The sequence below is a fragment of the Schistocerca nitens genome, chromosome 6 (genome assembly GCF_023898315.1).
Source record: "Schistocerca nitens isolate TAMUIC-IGC-003100 chromosome 6, iqSchNite1.1, whole genome shotgun sequence".
NCBI classification, from domain to species: domain Eukaryota; kingdom Metazoa; phylum Arthropoda; class Insecta; order Orthoptera; family Acrididae; genus Schistocerca; species Schistocerca nitens.
The window spans coordinates 508,051,315-508,070,231 of record NC_064619.1 but is presented as its reverse complement, the minus strand read 5'-3'; the positions used below and the strand labels follow the sequence as shown (position 1 = coordinate 508,070,231).

The 18,917-nt window shown below is 41.6% G+C and overlaps 1 protein-coding gene across 2 annotated transcripts in view; it reads right to left on the bottom strand.

Moving 5' to 3' along the window:
* The window catches only part of LOC126263133 (limbic system-associated membrane protein), a 981,107-nt gene that overhangs the window by 519,868 nt on the left and 442,322 nt on the right, over nt 1–18,917 (bottom strand). For both annotated transcript variants that reach the window (XM_049960157.1, XM_049960158.1), the window contains exon 4: nt 13,347–13,497. In XM_049960157.1, coding sequence (XP_049816114.1) covers nt 13,347–13,497 — 151 coding nt within the window. The remainder of the gene's footprint in view (nt 1–13,346; nt 13,498–18,917) is intronic.

Genomic DNA, 18,917 nt, shown 5'->3' with positions numbered 1-18,917 from the left:
GCAGAACTGCAGACTGTCATTTCGACGCCATGACTATTGCAGCGATTGGATAATCTGTGGTATCCACTGAATCGTAAGCTCAACCAACACGAGACATCACTTTGGTATTTAGTCTTTGTACTGGCTGTACTTCGATGAGGACGAGTGTCCACCCAGATTCTTCAGTTACTTCATACCTAGCTGAAGGCACTCGCAATGATCCCGCACAGCCATCAGACTGCAAGGATGGGATTGCTACGACGGTGTGAGCACTAAACCAACAAGCCGCCGTCAACACCTCAGCAGATTATTGTCTCTGCGTCGCCGTAATTCAAAGTCCTCACAGCCGCACCAGGTGCTAATTTGTTCAGTTTAGTCTTGTTTGTTTCGTGAATCATACTGGTGATAACTCGCTAATATTTGAAACCTATCAGTAAGTTCACAGATAAGACACGTTTTCTCTGTGAAATCATGACTACATGCGGGCCATTTACAGAACTTCAACAATTTTTGTTAATTTTAACGCAACCACACACATACAATCAGATCAAAAATTCACCTATGGATTAAAACCATTTCTCGAGCAGACTTCTATTATCTGCCAGTACATATAATTCACGGTGCGTGCCTCTGGAATATCGCCTCAGTTGTGCGACTGGATTCGTGATTTCTTGTCACCGTTCGTAGTAATAGATGGAGAGTCATGGAGTAAAAAAAAGAAACATCCGGCGTTCCCCAAGGAAGTGTTATGGGCCCGCCGTTGTTCATGATATATATTAACGAAATAGGAGACAATCTGAATAGCCCTCTTAGATTGTTTGCAGACGGTGCTGTCATTTACCGTCTTGTAAAGTCATCAGATAACCAAAACGAATTGCAAAATGATTTAGACAAGATATCTCAATGGTGCGAAAATTTACAATTGACCCTGAATAAAGAAAAGTGTGTAGTTATTCACATAAGTACTAAAAGAAATCCGCTAACTTTCGATTACACGATAAGTCACACAAATCTGAAGGCTGTAAATTCAACGAAATATTTAGGGATTACAATTACAAATAACCTAAATTGGAAGGCTCACATAGATAATGTTGTGGGTAGAGCAAACCAAAGACTCCGATTCATTGGCAGAACTCTTAGAAAGTGCGACAGATCAACTAAACGGACTGCTTACACCACGCTTGTCCGCCTTATTCTGGAGTACTTCTGTGCGGCGTGGGATGCGCATCAGGTGGGACTGACGAATGACATCGAAAAAGTTCAAAGAAGGGAAGTTCGTTTCGTATTATCGCTAAACCGGGGAGGTGGTGCCACAGACATGATACGTGAATTGGAGTGGCAATCATTAAAGCAAAGGCGTTTTTCGTTGCGACGGCATCTTATCATGAAATTTCTATCACCAGTTTTCTCCTCCGATTGCGAAGGCATTCTGCTGGCACTCACCTACATAGTAAGAAATGATCATCACGATGAAATAAGAGAAATGAGGACTCGCACAAAAAAATTTAAAGGCTCGTTTTTCCAGCGCGCCGTTCGAGAATGGAACGGTAGAGAGAAAGCTTGAAGGTGGATCGTTGAACCCTCTGCGAGGCACTTTCTTGTGAATAGTAGAGTAGTCACTTAGATGTAGATATAGATGTAGATGCATGTGGTCACTTACTTTCATTCCTCCGTGCTTCGTGTGTACTGGGAGTTTTTTTTTTGTTCCTAGTTCTATATTTATAATAATTACTATTATAATCAAATTGTGACTTCTTCACAGGAAAAGTCATAAGACAATAAATGTGTTACTTGGCTTTTGTTTATATGCAATTTTGTTTTAACAAAAAGTTTGCCTATATGAAGTTCGACGATGACCAGCAGGTATTATCGTTACAACACTGTGTGCAATGAATGTGTCCATGTGTGAAATTGTCCAAGAAAATAATACCATATGGCATGAATGAATAAATGCATGCGAAATTAGTGAATGTTATAATGCTTCCATTACCAAAGGCAGCAATTGTAGGTAGAATAAAAGTTGTTTAATTCAAACATTTGAGATATCTATAATACGAGTTTCAGCTTATATGTGATTTATATTAAAAGTTCTCATAAAGATGCACACTTATGAATCTTGAACAATCAGTATTAAGTATTTTATTTCCCTGTTGCTGCTTAGTTACTGGTGATGATATAATCTGCCTTGTACAGAATTAAACGCTCTCTTTTTTCTAAAAATAAGTACTATATCATTAACCATGGACCAATTGATAATATTTCGATTATTTCTCTTATTGCACCATCTGTTGTTGCCCCCCTGTTGGGGTTCATTATGAAGTTTGCATCACCAGTAAAGAGTTCTATTCCGCTTTACTTTTCTTGTCTAACTGTCACCACTTACATTTCACCAAGCCCACAGGTAGTCTTCATTCCAATTCTTTTCTCCGACTTCAATTTGGGCAACTATACAGCACGTGAAAAATTCAATTCCTTTTCCATTTTTCTTCAATATAGTTTCAGCTTCTCACCGTATCTATTGCTTCTTTCTGTTCCTGTCTTCGAATTCTTCTGAATTTAACACTGTACTTCTGAAAATTCTCTCTTTGCTGCGTCTTTTGTTTTTGTGCAGTGTATCTGTAAATCTTTTTCAATTTCTCTGCTCAATTTGTTGTTAGTTTCTTTTCCAAGAGAAACTTAAAGATGTATATTTGCAGCTTACTGTCATTCATCCTGTTCTACATTTTATTTCATCGCGATGCCTTAATGTCCAGGCATCTGTGCTGATTATTGGACCTAAAATTTTCCTCATGATTCTTCTTTCTAATATTTCTGCTTTGTTTCTTTTATATTTGAGTGATTGACTTTCTGATATGGCTAATGAATTGTAATGCACTATTTTTGCATTTCTTAAAATGCACATTTTTCGCTAAATATTTATTATTCCAAATGTCTTTTAAATTTTGTGAATAATTTCATTTAGGAGAGTTTTCTATCTTCCTAGCTATATATATATATATATATATATATATATATATATATATATATATATATATATATATCACTTCTTTGTTTATATTACCTGTTCAGACGAACAGAAACCTATTTTCATTGTTTATTCAGACGTATTGATTATGTATCTTTAATCCTGATTCCTCAACAGCCACTAGGCTGTCTCGGACTTATTTCAATAAAATTAATAAAATGTTCGCATCAGTTCCTAAACTGTGCATTTAGGTGTGGTACTGCGATAGAACTGGAGACATAAACACCAAGGGACATAAAAATGATATAAAGAAAGGCTGAGAAGAATTACGTACGATATATATGTCAACATATGAAAGAACTTACAAAAAGACTGTAAGTTAGATCGATATGCTATTCAGCTTTCCATTGGACGAACAGTAAACCATCAGAGGCCTAAAATTTCTACAGAAACACATATAACAGGCCGATTTCTATACTAGCACCAAACTGACTTAACTATGATTGAAAAGAACGGTCATGAAGGTGGTATTACAAGAACGGACCTGAACTGAGGCGAGCACATCAAATATCTTAGACATAAATGAGAAAAACTGTATACTTCACAATGCAAAGATAGTATTTTAGTAACAGTGTATACAAAGATATATTTTGTCAACCATCAACCAAAGGCAGACTATGAAGGTATCTGAAGGAATATAATATTTACATTACGTCCATGTTGTTAACAGTGTGGAGACATATTCACTGAAGAGCAAGAAACGGGTACCCCTGCATAATGTAGTGTAAGGCCCCTGCGAATACTCAGAAGTACCGCAACACGACTTGGCATGGACTCGACTAATGTCTGAAGTAGTGGTGCGGTGAATTGACACCATGAATACAGAAGGGCTGTCGATAAATTCGTAAGGGTACGAGGGAGTGGGGATCTGAACAGCACGTTGCAAGGCATCCCAGATATGCTCAATAATGTTCATATCTTGGGCATTTGGTGGCCACCGGAGGTGTTTGAACTCTGTTCCTGGAGCCACTCTGTAGCAATTCCTCCTGGAATTGCCCAAGCCCTCCTGAATGCACAATGGGCATGAACGGATGCAGATGATCAGACAGGATGCTTACGTGCATGTCATCTGTCAGAGTCGTATCTAGACGTATCTGGGATCCCGTATCACTCCACTTGCACACGTCCCACACCATTACACAACCACCACGAGCTTGCCCAGTCCCCTGTTTTACATGCAGGGTCATTGGATTCATGAGGTTGTTTCCATACCCGTACACGTCCATCAGTTCGATACAATTTGAAACGAGACTCGTCGGGGCAGGCAACATGTTTCCAGTCATCGACAGGACTGTAGGTGGTGACGGGCCCAGACGAGGCGTAAAGTTTTGCGTCGTGCAGTCATCGAGGGTATACGAGTTGTCCTTCGACTCCGAAAGCCCATATCGATGATGTTTCGTTGAATGGTTCGCACGCTGACACTTGTTGATGGCCCAGTATTGAAGTCTGTTGCAATTTTCAGAAGGATTGCGCTTCTGTCACGATGAACGATTCTCTTCAGTCGCCGTTGGTCCCGCCCTAGCAGGACTCTTTCCGGCCTCAGTGATGTCGGAGATTTGATATTTTACCGGATTCCTGATTTTCACGCTACACTCGTGAAATGGTCGTACGGGAAAATCTCCAGTTCATCGCTACCTGGCAGATGCTGTGTCCCATCGCTCGTGCGCCGACTATAACACCACCTTCAAACTGACTTCAATCTCGGTAATCTACAATTGTAGCAGGAGTAACCCATCCAACAACAGCGCCAGATACTTGTTGTCATATATAGGCGTTGCCAACCGCAGCGCCATATCCTGCCTGTTTACGTATCGCTATATTTGAATACGCATGCCTATTCGAGATTCTCTTGCGCTTCAGTTTAGTGAGTTTAGTGGCCACAAGAAACGATGCAATGAAAAGTATCTACAAAAGATCACCCCTTAAATGTAATTACCTTGCGGAGATACAAATCAAAAGAGTACATTCGCCTATAGCACAGAATGAAGTAGCCGTAGAAGCAAATCAATAGCATGTATTGATAACTGATGGCTACAGAAAATTTTACGAGTAGAAATGATTAGCATGTCACGTTCAATTCACTAATGTAAGGGAGCACAGGTAAGTAAGTACTTCCACGTGTTTATCTTGACCAACTTGGCAACTTACTGGTTTTATACTGTGTGCACATTTTTCGTTTTAGTTGATATAGTCTTCCTGCGAAGATGGTCAATACGACCGGGACTGGTAGAAAATAAATAATAAACTGTGTTGGTACTGCTTGAGATCTCCGATAACCAGCGTACACCGTATGATTACTGGTCACGAGCAGTGCACGACACGGCGGGACCGGGGCTGCGGCGAAAAACAAAGCGAGAGACCACGCCCGTTAGGTGTGCCGTGGTGTGGTGTAGTGGGGTGCGCTTTGCTCTGCTGTGCTGGGGGGTCGGCCGGACGACCCTGCCGCGTTAATGAAGGCAGCCTAACGGCCCGCGCAGCCGACACTGCCGCGAATTAATTCGGGGATTGCGGTCGGACAAATGTACCGGCAGCAGTCCTAATAACCCGCGTTTTTACCTCGCACCGCTGCAATTTAAAGCAACTTTTAACTTTTAATATCGGGCAATTCCAAACAACACACGCCTAGCCGCGATCTCGTTGGGAGACCTTTACGTACGTACGTACGAACGCACAACACGACGACTTCCGTGTAACGCTGCTCTGCGACGTCCTCTTTTTCAGCGATCGAAAATCCGATAGTGTTTTTTACTATAAAAAAAGGTATCCCCGGCGAGAAGATAAAAAACGGGCTGGATAGGGGGAGGAAGGGGGGGAGGATGAACGTCGAATTAATTAACTTTTCCTTTCCCCTTGTCAAAAATTCTGTTAATAAATGCTCTCCGTGGCCTGCGAGGGTAAAACTCGATCGTATATTTCATTAGAGCACCATTACCGTACGTGTTTTACGATAACTGTCGTTGCATTAATATGGGGTATAAATTAAGTCGCTGTCTGAGTGGAGACACTAACCTTCCATTAATGCGAAATATAATCCTGGAGGCGCTGTGGAGAAATGGATTTCGTTGAGAAGTGTACACGTTGAAAAGCAGTGTTTAACTGCACCATAAGACGTTTTCTTATGTGGTCTGCGCAATGCGTCGTAGAAATATAAATTAGTTAACAACAAGTATCAAACATAAAAAGAATCCATACTCATAGGAATGTAAAGAATAAATACAGATTTGTAGTGATAGTGTTATTACAGAATTGAAATAAAGAAGTGTAGAGACTTCATCTTATTGGTTTTAAAGTTGATCCCCTTCACGGAAGACAAGCAGGAGAAACACAATATCTCATGACAACTTTAGCGGAATGCTGCTCATAAATTTGTAAGACTGAATAAAATAATACATAATACAGATATTACATATCTTGTATTATCATGTGATTATTCTTCTCTCTGAGCCCTCCATATGTTTTCCTAAACATTTGTTCTGGATTTTAATTCCATGGTCCTCGTTTATAGTAACACTTCGTCGTATACAACTTAAAAATACACTTAGAAATATAATTGCGTAAGGAAACAGCACTCAGTGCTACGTTCATTACATCCTTTGCCCACGTACGCTTCCATTATTCTTAAAGGCGCTCGTATGTTCACCACACGCTCTTTGGTTACTAATAACTTAGCGAACACAACTGTCTAAATAATAGTAATAATAATAATAATAATAATAATAATATGTAACTAGTGAGTTTCATTTTGTTCTAGACACTACGTGATAACAGGAGCAGCTGTTTCAACGATTCTGCTGCACGTAAATTATGTCCAGTACATACTCAACAAACTGAAACAGAACTAGCACTACTGCTGCTGCTGCTACTACTACTACTATTACTACTACTACTAATAATAATAATTATTATTATTATTATACCACTACTACTAACAATAATAATATACGTTACTATTATTATTATTATTATTACTTCTACTACTAGTAGTAGTAGAAGAAGAAATAGTACTAGTAGTAGCAGTGGAAGAAATAGTAGCAGCAGTATCTTTGTTTCTGGTTACTGAGTATCTGTTGAATATATCTTAGTTGCAGCATAAGCTCTCAAAGAGCTCATCCTATTATATAATTTAATATCTAGAGCGAAATGAAATTCAGATTCTGAACTCTAAAGGAACCAGTTATATTGTCAGTAAAAGCTTGTAATCTCGGTTGACCGAAAAGGATAACATTTAATTAACTGTACATCACTGCCGTTCTGGTTATGTCTTCATCGTCTACTTGATTCTGATTTCATCAGCAGCTTCACCATTAACTCTCTTTGTTGATGGTGCAACAAGGAGGTTGCTTACAAAAACATTCATTGGATTCATTCCAGAATTTTGCTGAAGTGTGTGGGAGTACAAGGGGACATTAAACGCATACATAGAAGAGCGGCGCCAATGATAACAGGTTCATTTGCTCTCGGTAGTGCGTTACGGAAATGCTGAAAAACCGTAAGTGGTAAACGCTTCAAGACGGAAGTCAACTACCACGCCAAAGATTATTTGCAAAGTTTGAAAAGCTAGTATTAGACTAAGAGTCTAGGAATATATTATACAGGGTGTTACAAAAAGGTACGGCCAAACTTTCAGGAAACATTCCTCACACACAAATAAAGAAAAGATGTTATGTGGACCTGTGTCCGGAAACGCTTAATTTCCATGTTAAAGCTCATTTTAGTTTCGTCCAACTATGCTCAATGGAGCACGTTATCATGATTTCATACGGGATACTCTACCTGTGCTGCTAGAACATGTGCCTTTACAAGTACGACACAACATGTGGTTCATGCACGATGGAGCTCCTGCACATTTCAGTCGAAGTTTTCGTACGCTTCTCAACAACAGATTCGGTGACCGATGGATTGGTAGAGGCGGACCAATTCCATGGCCTCCACGCTCTCCTGACCTCAACCCTCTTGACTTTCATTTATGGGGGCATTTGAAAGCTCTCGTCTACGCAACCCCGGTACCAAATGTAGAGACTCTTCGTGCTCGTATTGTGGACGGCTGTGATACAATACGCCATTCTCCAGGGCTGCATCAGCGCATCAGGGATTCCATGCGACGGAGGGTGGATGCATGTATCCTCGCTAACGGAGGACATTTTGAACATTTCCTGTAACAAAGTGTTTGAAGTTACGCTGGTACGTTCTGTTGCTGTGTGTTTCCATTCCATGATTAATGTGATTTGAAGAGAAGTAATAAAATGAGCTCTAACATGGAAAGTAAGCGTTTCCGGACACATGCCCACATAACATACTTTCTTTCTTTGTGTGTCAGGAATGTTTCCTGAAAGTTTGGCCGTACCTTTTTGTAACACCCTGTATATCTCTACATATCGTTTCCTAAGGAACCATTAAGACAAGATTAGAACAAAGAGCGAAGCATTGAAACACTCGTCCCGCTCTCCTTATACAAATAGTTACGGAAGAACATCTAGTATGACAGAATGAGGAAATACCCTTTCCCATGCAATTCTCAGTGTATGGGTGTAATCGCAGATTAATTTAGCTCTTCAGGTAAATATTGAGGTTAATGGCCAACCACAGCTGTTCGCTTCGCTACAGAGCCTATGGAAAGAGGACTCTTCACAGACGACACTCACGTTTTCTTACAGCCCCTGTGCTGAAACACGAGTTGTAGGCCGCATACGACCGGCTGCCGGAACTTGGAATCTGAGTTGGGCGAGCGTTATTAGGGTATTACAAGAAGCAGGTTACGTGGATGAATCCTTGAAGGTAAGGGTCAACTGTCCAAGACTCTAGCACAGGTACGATATTGCTATTCGAGGAATGTTGATGAACACTTTCGGAACCTTAAACTTCATGCACGCCGCAGTACGATATTACTGTTCGAGGAATGTTGACGTACACCCGCGGAACCTGAGACGTCGTGGGCCGTGCAGTAAATTAAATTTCTGAGCTACTATGAATTAAAGAAAAAAGTATTTCTTCTTGGTATTCTGAAATAATTTTTGTTTCACAACGAACCGCATTCCAACAGCTTGGGTGACAATCGGTCGACCGTTGATTTGCATAACCACGTTATAACAAACAAAGGAAAGACAGTAGACAGCGAATCTTACATGCCGATTTTTTACAAACCAAAACTGGCACACTTTATCAAAGAAACCTGGCAATATAGTTGTAAATGATTGTTTTGTGTCTTACGTGAAAATTCGTTACTGGGAAAAACTTAGATTGGACTCGATGACTCGTAGCAACATGGTTACTTAATTTTTTTAGATACCTTACGTGTACAGAGAACAATAAATCGGAGTGAAATCGTAGCGTACAACTATGCGATAGCTTCTCTTCCCATTTTATGCTGTAGAAATATCTATTTATATTTGATTTGTGTACAACATAAACTTTCTGTTTCAAAATACCAGACACACTATTGCAACATTATACTGTAATACCACAGCTTCTACGCATGGTGAACCTAGTGTGCAGGCAATAAATTCTTAATTAGTTACCAACTACCATCTGAATATTAATTTTCAGAATGTCACTAACGAGATTAAGAGACGGTAAAGGAGCAATGGGTACGTGCATCAGAAAGTTAACAATAGCGATTTCCTTTATAACATAGCTCTGTATTTAAGAAACCAACTTCACACACATATCCACAAAAGGTGAAAGTGGCGGAAGATGTCACCTCAGTATGAAACCTCTCATCCCGTAGTGATTCCTTCAAAGCATGTTGGAAAACGACGCAGTTTGGTTGATCACAAAAAGTACTGCCATTCTAGTCTGTCAACTGTTTTTCTGAGTTTGTAAATAGAACCGAGTGAGAAAAGGCGTATCCACTGTTTACAGCCGGCTGTTGTGGCCGAGCGGCTCTAGGCGCTTCAGTCTGGAACCGCGCGACCGCTACGGTCGCAGGTTGGAATCCTGCCTCGGGCATGGATGTGTGTGATGTCCTTAGGTTACTTAGGTTTAAGTAGTTCTAAGTTCTAGGGGACTGATGACCTCAGATGTTAAGTCCCATAGTGCTCAGAGCCATTTGGACCATTTTTCTTCGTCGAAAGTAAGACTACAGCCACGAATGCCTTTCTTTAGAGCTCTAAAAATACGGAAATCCCTTGGCGAGAGGTTCAGACCGTATGGAGGATGTGTAAGGACTTCCCAGCGAAGCTTCTGCAACGTACTCGAAACAGTCTTGGCAACAAGTGGGTGGGCGTTTTGCTGGCAGTTTGTTTCGGCTACACTGCAACAGGCTGCGCTGGAAAGCTCCTACTCATCCTCCCGACAGTCCAGAGAAGCAATTCCCATATTTTTGGAAAGACATTTGTGGCCATCGATTTACTTCGCACGAAGAGGTTCACTCATGGCTGGAATCATGGCTCCGTAGGCAACCAAAAATATTTTCCCGCGAAATCAAAAATGGGTCTGAGCACTATGGGACTTAATATCTGAGGTCATCGGTCCCCTAGAACTTAGAACTACTTAAACCTAACTAACCTAAGGACATGACACACATCCATGCCCGAGGCAGGATTCGAACCTGCGACCGTAGCGTACGCGCGGTTCCAAACTGTAGCGCCTAGAACCGCTCGGCCACCCCGGCCGGCCCGCGAAATCATTAACCAACTTGTCTCACAGTGAGATAGATGTATTAGCAGTTACGCCGACTAATTATGAAATTATAAAGAGTGTACTTCCTTTTTCTTCATCTGTCTCGTATTCACTTGACTGCCCCTTACAGTTGGACTTCCAAGAAAAAAACGACTTTGGCGATCGATATAGTCAGTCGCCAGGCCAAATCGACCAGCTATTTGTGAGCCATGTCGATAGAGTCTTGTTGCGTCAATTACACTGGATAATTGGGACTTCAGTTGTAAATTATTTTGTTTTGGAGCACACAGGGTATTATTTTAGTATTAATTTTGCACTCATCTGCCGGTCGCGGTGGTCTAGCGGTTCTAGGCGCTCTGTCCGGAACCGCGCGACTGCTACGGTCGCAGGTTCGAATCCTGCCTCGGGCATGGATGTTTGTGATGTCCTTAGGTTAGTTAGGTTTAAGTAGTTCTAAGTTCTAGGGGACTGATTGTTGTGTCTAGACAAGACAGCCTAGACACAATGAGAGGAAGCCGAAAGGCACGCGCTTAAACTCACGCAGGCTGGCGTGAGGTCTGAAACTGGATACGTAATGAATGCTATAAAGAAAAGTACGTAGTTTCTGGAATACTTAACTTTAATCCACATTTGTAGAACATCGCTCTTGATGATACATTAATAGAATCTCAATATCAATTGAATACGGCGCCTTGCTAGGTCGTAGCAAATGTAGCTGAAGGCTATGCTAACTATCGTCTCGGCAAATGAGAGCGTATTTGTCAGTGATCCATCTCAGGCAAAGTCGGCTGTACAACTGGGGCGAGTGCCAGGACGTCTCTCTAGACCTGCCGTGTGGTGGCGCTCGGTCTGCTATCACTGACAGTGGCGACACGCGGGTCCGACGTATACTAATGGACCGCGGCCGATTTAAAGGCTACCACCTAGCAAGTGTGGTGTCTGGCGGTGACACCACACTGATGACCACAGATGTTAAGTCCCATAATGCTCACAGCCATTTGAACCATTTTTTTGCACTCATCTTGTTCCAATGGTTCAAATGGCTCTGAGCACTATGGGACTTAACTTCTAAGGTCATCAGTCCCCTCAAACGTAGAACTACTTAAACCTAACTAACCTAAGGACATCACACACATCCATGCCCGAGGCAGGATTCGAACCTGCGACCGTAGCGGTCGCGCGGTTCCAGACTGTAGCGCCTAGAACCGCTCGGCCACCCCGGCCGGCCTCATCTTGTTGTTTTTTACTTTGTTTACAAGAGATTTCCGATCTTCATATTCAGACTCTTAGGTGCCGTTATAGAAATGAAATACACTTGCAAGTACATCTTGTTTCTGTACCACAGTGTCTTTCAAAATAGTGAATATTGGAGTTGTATTTAATGTTGTATAGAAGCAAGATATACTTGTTGCACTATTTCATTTTCGCAACTGTGTCTAAATGCCTACATATGACTTTGAAATCGTTTGCATATAAAGTAAGCAACACCGCAGAGCTAAAAATTTATACGAAAATAGGCTGTGTGTTACAAATCTAAATGTTCGTACAAGCTTTCCTCAGCACTGAAGCCTCAGAAGCTTAGGGAAGACTACTGGTTCAATGAGCAATATTTTTATGATCCAAAATAGCTCACTGGCTGATTTAATATTAGTGCAACAAAGCTGCTGTCGAGTAATGAGATCATCTGTCATGCTGCGTCTCATTTCTACTGACGTATCTTTAGTTGAAGATCTCTCTCTCTGTCTCTCTCTCTCTCTCGCTAACCTCATTATCTGAAGCTTTCACAAAAAATTTATCCTCGTAATGACTGCCAGATTTCTCATTTATTCACATTCACTGATCTGCGCATTCTTTGGCGCATATTTCAATAGGTGTAATACCATTCAATCTGTGTACTTTATTCGAGTGAAGTTTTACAGATCGTGGTACATCCGTTTTATTGGAGCCTACGTACGACAGTCATCGAAGTAGCGTTGTAAATATCCCCTCCTGTAATTGAAGACACGCGTGGAAAGACGGGCTAACCCTCAAATGTAAGATAATTGTTGCCATCTGTTGTTGGGTACGGCAACTATCAAAACTGACATTGTCCTCACCCCTAAATATCACTTACGGGTGAGACCAATGTCAATTTTGATAGTTTCCGTACCGAGCGGTACCGTACACAGTAGACGGATAATATTTTGTTTAAGACCACTGACCGACGCTTCACGCTTCATGCATTCATAATGCAAGAACAGTATTTATAGTTAAGAGCTGTGTTATTCGACGGTTAAATAACATTCATAAGAGTCAAGGTCGGGACCGTAAGCTGTCAGACAGGTTCCCACTTTCAGCAGAACTTAGCTGAAGGCAGGAGAGATACCAGCATCTATTTCACCAGCCAGCGGTTTACAGCCATTTTACAGTGTACATGTGACCTCTGCTCATTTTATCTGTAGCTGAAACTTTTTTGAGGAACATACTTTTGTTTTCTGGTTAATAAAGCGTACTACCAAATACTGCCGGAAAAGTTCCTACTCAAAAAAAAAAATATCTTCTGTGTTTCTTTCTGAATCGAAGGTAAGATTGAAGCTAGATGGAATCGCAGAACCATAAAAAGTTTGAATGTTGCAAGTCGTATGAATTTGGAAGCCCCATGTTTCAGGATTAAGTCTAAAGCTGCACGCGTCATTTATAGTGCACCACTAACATGGAACCGGTGGAAACGATGGAAGGTACTCACAGAGGACGTGCAGAGCGATCTCCTGGGTGACGGGTTCGCCGACGCCGTTGCTGGCCGTGCACTGGTAGACGCCCGCGTGGTGGCGGTTCGTGTTCTCGATGGTGATGCTGATGCCCTCCACCGACTGGTCGCCGGAAGGCAGCAGGTTGTTCTGCAAAACCACAGCGCACCATTACACACTACCTGTTAATTTCTTTTCTTTTGCTGTGATCCAGCAGAGAATAGTCAATGGAAATGTATGTAAATTCTTCTGCTTCTCGCAAACATGACCGCAATCACTCTTGTGTTTAACCCCTTCAAGCCTGGTAATATTCTGTGTTTACATGACTCTGTCCGCATTAAATCCAGAGCACGTGCACCTACTCAGTAAATCCACAGATGCTACACCAAAATCATTCTCCAGATCTAAAAAAATTCTGTCCCAAAGTAACCCACCAAAGTCACTAATCAATGCTATCTATAAAATCACGAGAAACCTTTGAATCATACAGTCTGAAGTAAAATTTCAAGGGTAAAATCTGATAGGCATCCAGCAGCTTCAAACGGGAGATAGCACGTTTCCAATTGGCCACATTGTAAAGGTGTATATGTTATCGCGCCAGATACCTGATCTAATTGGTCCCACATTGTATGTCATTTATTTCAAGATGGAACAAGGGCCAGAGCAGGTGGGTAACGAGGCAGCGGAGTTATGAGGTGGGGAGAGCGTCATGGCTGTCCAACGTGCAATGCCCCGTGGAAGAGACCGTAATTTATGTATTACAGGACAATATCGTAATGGACTAACCAATGGTGTGAGACGGATTCTGTAACCAGTGTGAAGAATAACGGGCCTGGTCGTCAGTCTCTGATTGGTTCGATGCCATCCGCCATTAATTCCTTTCCTGTGCCAATCTTTTCATTTCAGAGTATCACATGCAACCTACGTCCTCACTTATTTCCTGGATTTATTCCAATCTCTGTCTTCCTCTACAGTTTTTGCCCTCTACATCTCACTCTAGTACCATGAAAGTCAGTCCCCGATGCCTTAACAAATGTCCTATCATCTTGTCCCTTCTCCTTGTCAGTGTTTTCCACATATTCCTTCCCTCTTCGATTCTGCGCAGAACGTCCTCATTCCTTATACTATCAGTCCACCTAATTTTCAAAATTCGTATGCAGCACCCATCTCAAATTCTTCGATCCTCTTCTGTTCCGGTTTCCCACAGTTCATACAACGCTTTATACCAACGTACATTCTCAGAAATGTCTTTCTCAAATTAAAGCCAATGTTTCATACTAGTAGACTTCTCTTGACCAGGAATGCTCTTGTCAACAATTTAGATGCATGAGCTGTTAGGCTGACTGTGCGATAATTGTCGCACTTGTTGGCTCTTGCCGTCTTCGGAATTGTGTGGATGATATTTTTCCGGAAGTCAGATGCTATGTCGCCAGACTCATCCATTTTACACACCAACATGAATAGTCGTTTTTTTGTCATTTCCCCCAACGATTTTAGAAATTCTGATGAAATTTTATCTATCCCTTCTGCCTTATTTGATCTTAAGTCCTCCAAAACTCTCTTAAATTCTGATGCTAATACTGAGTCCTCTACCTCTCCTAAATCGACATCTGTTTCTTCTTCTATCACGTCATAGGACAAGTCTTCCTCCTCTTAGGGGCCTCCACTGCACTCTTTCCCCCTGTTCACTCTCTCCTCTGCATTTAACAGTGGAATCCCCGTTGCACTCTTAATGTTACCATCTTTGTTCTTAATGTCATCAATAATGATTTTGACTTACTCATATGCTAAGTCCCTCCTTCGACAATTATTTCTTTTTATATTTCTTCAAATTTTTGATGGAGCAAATTCGTCTTCGCTTGCCTGCAGTTTCTATTTATTTCATTGTTGAGTGATTTGTGTTCTGTATTTCTGAACTTCCCTGAACATTTTTGTAATTCCTTCTTTCATCGATCAACTGAAGTATTTCTTCTGTTATCCATGTAAATAATTATTCGCTAAGCTTCATAATATCCAGATGAAAAAGTTCCACTTCCCTTGGGCACCTTGTGCGTACACGAGCTTTCGGGTAGATGCCCTTCGGCAATTGTCAAGCCGTAACTGACAATGGCAAAACATCACTCAATCGGAAGCTCGTGGATATACAATCACTTGACGCTCCACTGGGAACCTATACGACTGAAACTCACGCTTAGTCAATATTGTATGAAGGAAATAAAATTACAAGAAAGAAAACAAAAGTTTTAATCCCACTAACGAGAAGTTCATAGGACGGCGCGGCGGGCTGGATATAAGTTTTTCAGCTCTAGAAAGGTCTAGCTCCAAAAGCAATTTACATGAAATTTATACGATAAAATTTTAAATTATAGCTGGAATCTGAATTATTCTTTACGTCTCTCGCGACTGTCGTATTATTTAACATTTGCGCAGACAGTTACTTAACTGTACATTTCAGTTCTGCAACAAAACGGCGGTATGGCCATTATGATTTAGGTCTTCTCATTATTTCCATAAACTACTTCATCCGAGTAATGAGCTTATTCATTCACGGAGGCAACTGTCGATTTTCTCTGGGTCTAATAATCCAGGGATAGCCGTGACTAATTCTTATTCCCAATTAACTACTCCGCTTGACTGCCACAGAGTGTAAAAAAAAAAAAAAAAATAAAAAAAATAAAAAAAATAAAAAAAAATAAAAAAAATAATTTGGATATCGTAGATCACAACCAGAAGACGAAATGGTCGTTTGCAAAAGTTATCCACTGATATTCACAACTAATGCTTGTTCTTTTAATTATAAAATGATAACGATACTTATTCCTTCAGTTCTCTCTACAACAAGCATTCTGATATCGGTCTGTGAAATTCTTAAAAGAAAGTACTATCAATGGGAGACTTTAAAAAGGTCTATCACAAGATTAATCTCAACTATAAATAAATTTGTTAATGTTCTACCATCCCGCAAAACGTGAAAATCACAACCTTGCATTGAGAAGTACTATTTTACTGAATTTGAAAGTGGTGTGTCGAGCTATTCCAGCATTCCAGCCGTTACATCGTATATGCTCCGTGCCAGTGCCCTTTCTACTGAAAAGTTTTTGTAGTAAGGACATGCCGTGCTCTTAAAAGACCAATCAACTAGTGCCGCTGCTAGATGAACTGAAAGGGCAAGGTACTGTAGCGATATACGGAATTTTAGGCAGCAGCTAAACACTGCAAAGCGTATGCGAGCAATCTGCATTTTGCGAGAAGAAATAAATTTTTGCCGTCCATCCATAACCGCAGATGGCTCCCTGGGGTCCACTTGGCCTACTCGTAAAGCTCCGTAGAGAGCAAAACGGTCCGGATATTATGGATGTCAAGGGATATGTGCAACTTTCACTCGCCCTGACGTGCCCATAAAAGTAGAAGCCGAACAATACACTCTGCGCTCTTCATGTAGCGTAGACGATACATTTATACCCAACGCGGTCCCTACCGCCGGAGACTCGAGTCCTCCCTCGGGCATGGGTGAATGTGTTGTTCTTAGCATAAGTTAGTTTAAGTTAATTTAAATAGTGCGCAAGCCTAGGGACCGATGACCTTAGCAGTTTGGTTCCTTAGGAATTCACACGCATTTATACCCAACGCTACAAACTACGAAGTTTAGGCAACAAACAAGGGACATGAGCACAGAACTACATTCGACCACTTTTAGCAACTTTATTTCTTGGCGACACAAAATATGGGCCTAGATCGTTCCAAGTGATAAACATAAGGCTCGTCAGTAATTTTGCTAATTATAGCCGTTTTATTATTAATGATCGTGGGAAAATGTAGAATATAGTTTACTCCAGTTCCCTTCTTGAAAATATTTGAAGACACAATACTCGAGAGAACGGGAAGAAAAATACGGGGGTGCAATGGGTTGCCATGAAAAGAATTATACAAAGTATCAAATATAATGGGAATACTACTTTGGTCGTACGATTATGGAGAAGTTAGTTATATATAGAATAGCACACTAGGAGAAACAAAACAAATTTTATTTTACAGAAGACATGGGAAGGAAACGAAAGAAACATCATTAAATTTTCCTGTACTTTGGACGGTGAGTTATGGGGTAAAGTTACAACGTACAAAAAAGTTTTGACCGTACACTTTAAGTACACTAATTACGACTAGAGGAAGTAATGGTGTTCGTTCAGTAGAATACGGCTAAAACAGAGGCAGCCAAATTTAAAATAGTTGTCAACCAATAGCTGACATTACGTAGCCTTAGGAACGAGGGTGCAATGATTTTAAACGACGTTGTTATTTGCTTTTATCTCAGAGCCAAACGACTACTGACGGAAAACAATTAGTTCTAAGATTTCATCAACAGTCACAGCAGGGGCTGCTTTCCTACCGATATGATCTGAGCTGCCAACATTTAAATGCAAGTATACGGCACTTACTTTTCTTATACGCGTTGTACACTACTGGCCATTACAATTGCTACACCACGAAGATGACCTGCTACAGATGCGAAATTTAACCGACAGGAAGAAGATTCTGTGATATGCAAATGATTACCTTTTCAGAGCATTCACACAAGTTTGCCGCCGGTCGCGACACCTACAACGTGCTGACACGAGGAATGTTTCCCACCGATTTCTCATACACAAACAGCAGTTGACCGGCGTTGCCTGGTGAAACGTTGTTGTGATGCCTCGTGTAAGGAAGAGAAATGCGTACCATCACGTTTCCGACTTTGTTGAAGGTCGGATTGTAGTCTATCGCGATTGCGGTTTATCGTATCGCGACATTGCTGCTCGCGTTGGTCGGGATCCAATGACTGTTAGCAGAATATGGAATCGGTGGGTTCAGGAGGGTGATACGGAACGCCGTGCAGGGTCCCAACGGCCTCGTATCACTAGCAGTCGAGATGACAGGCATCTTATCCGCATGGCTGTAACAGATCGTGCAACCACGTCTCATCCCTGAGTCAAAAGGTGGGGACGTTTGCAAGACAACAACCATGTGCACGAACAATTCGACGACGTTTGAAGCAGCATGGACTATCAGCTCGGAGACCGTGGCTGCGGTTACCCTTGACGCTGCATCACAGACAGGAACGCCTGCGATGGTGTACTCAAAGACGAACTTGGGTGTACGAATGGCGAAACGTCATTTTTTCGGATGAATCCAGTTTCTGTTTATAGCATCCGTGTTTGGCGACATCGCGATGAACGCACATTGGAAGCGTGTATTCGTCATCGCCATACTGGCATATCACCCGGCGTGATGGTATGGGGTGCCATTGGTTACACGTCTCGGTCACCTCTTGTTCGCATTGACGGCATTTTGAACAGTGCACGTTACATTTCAGATGTGTTACGACCCGTGGCTCTATCCTTCATTCGATCCCTGCGAAACCCAACATTTCAGCAGGATAATGCGCGACCGCATGTTGCAGGTCCTGTACGGGCCTTCTGGATACAAAAAATGTTCGACTGCTGCCCTTGGCAGCACATTCTCCAGATCTCTCACCAATTGAAAACGTCTGGTCAATGGTGACCGAGCAACTGGCTCGTCACAATACGCCAGTC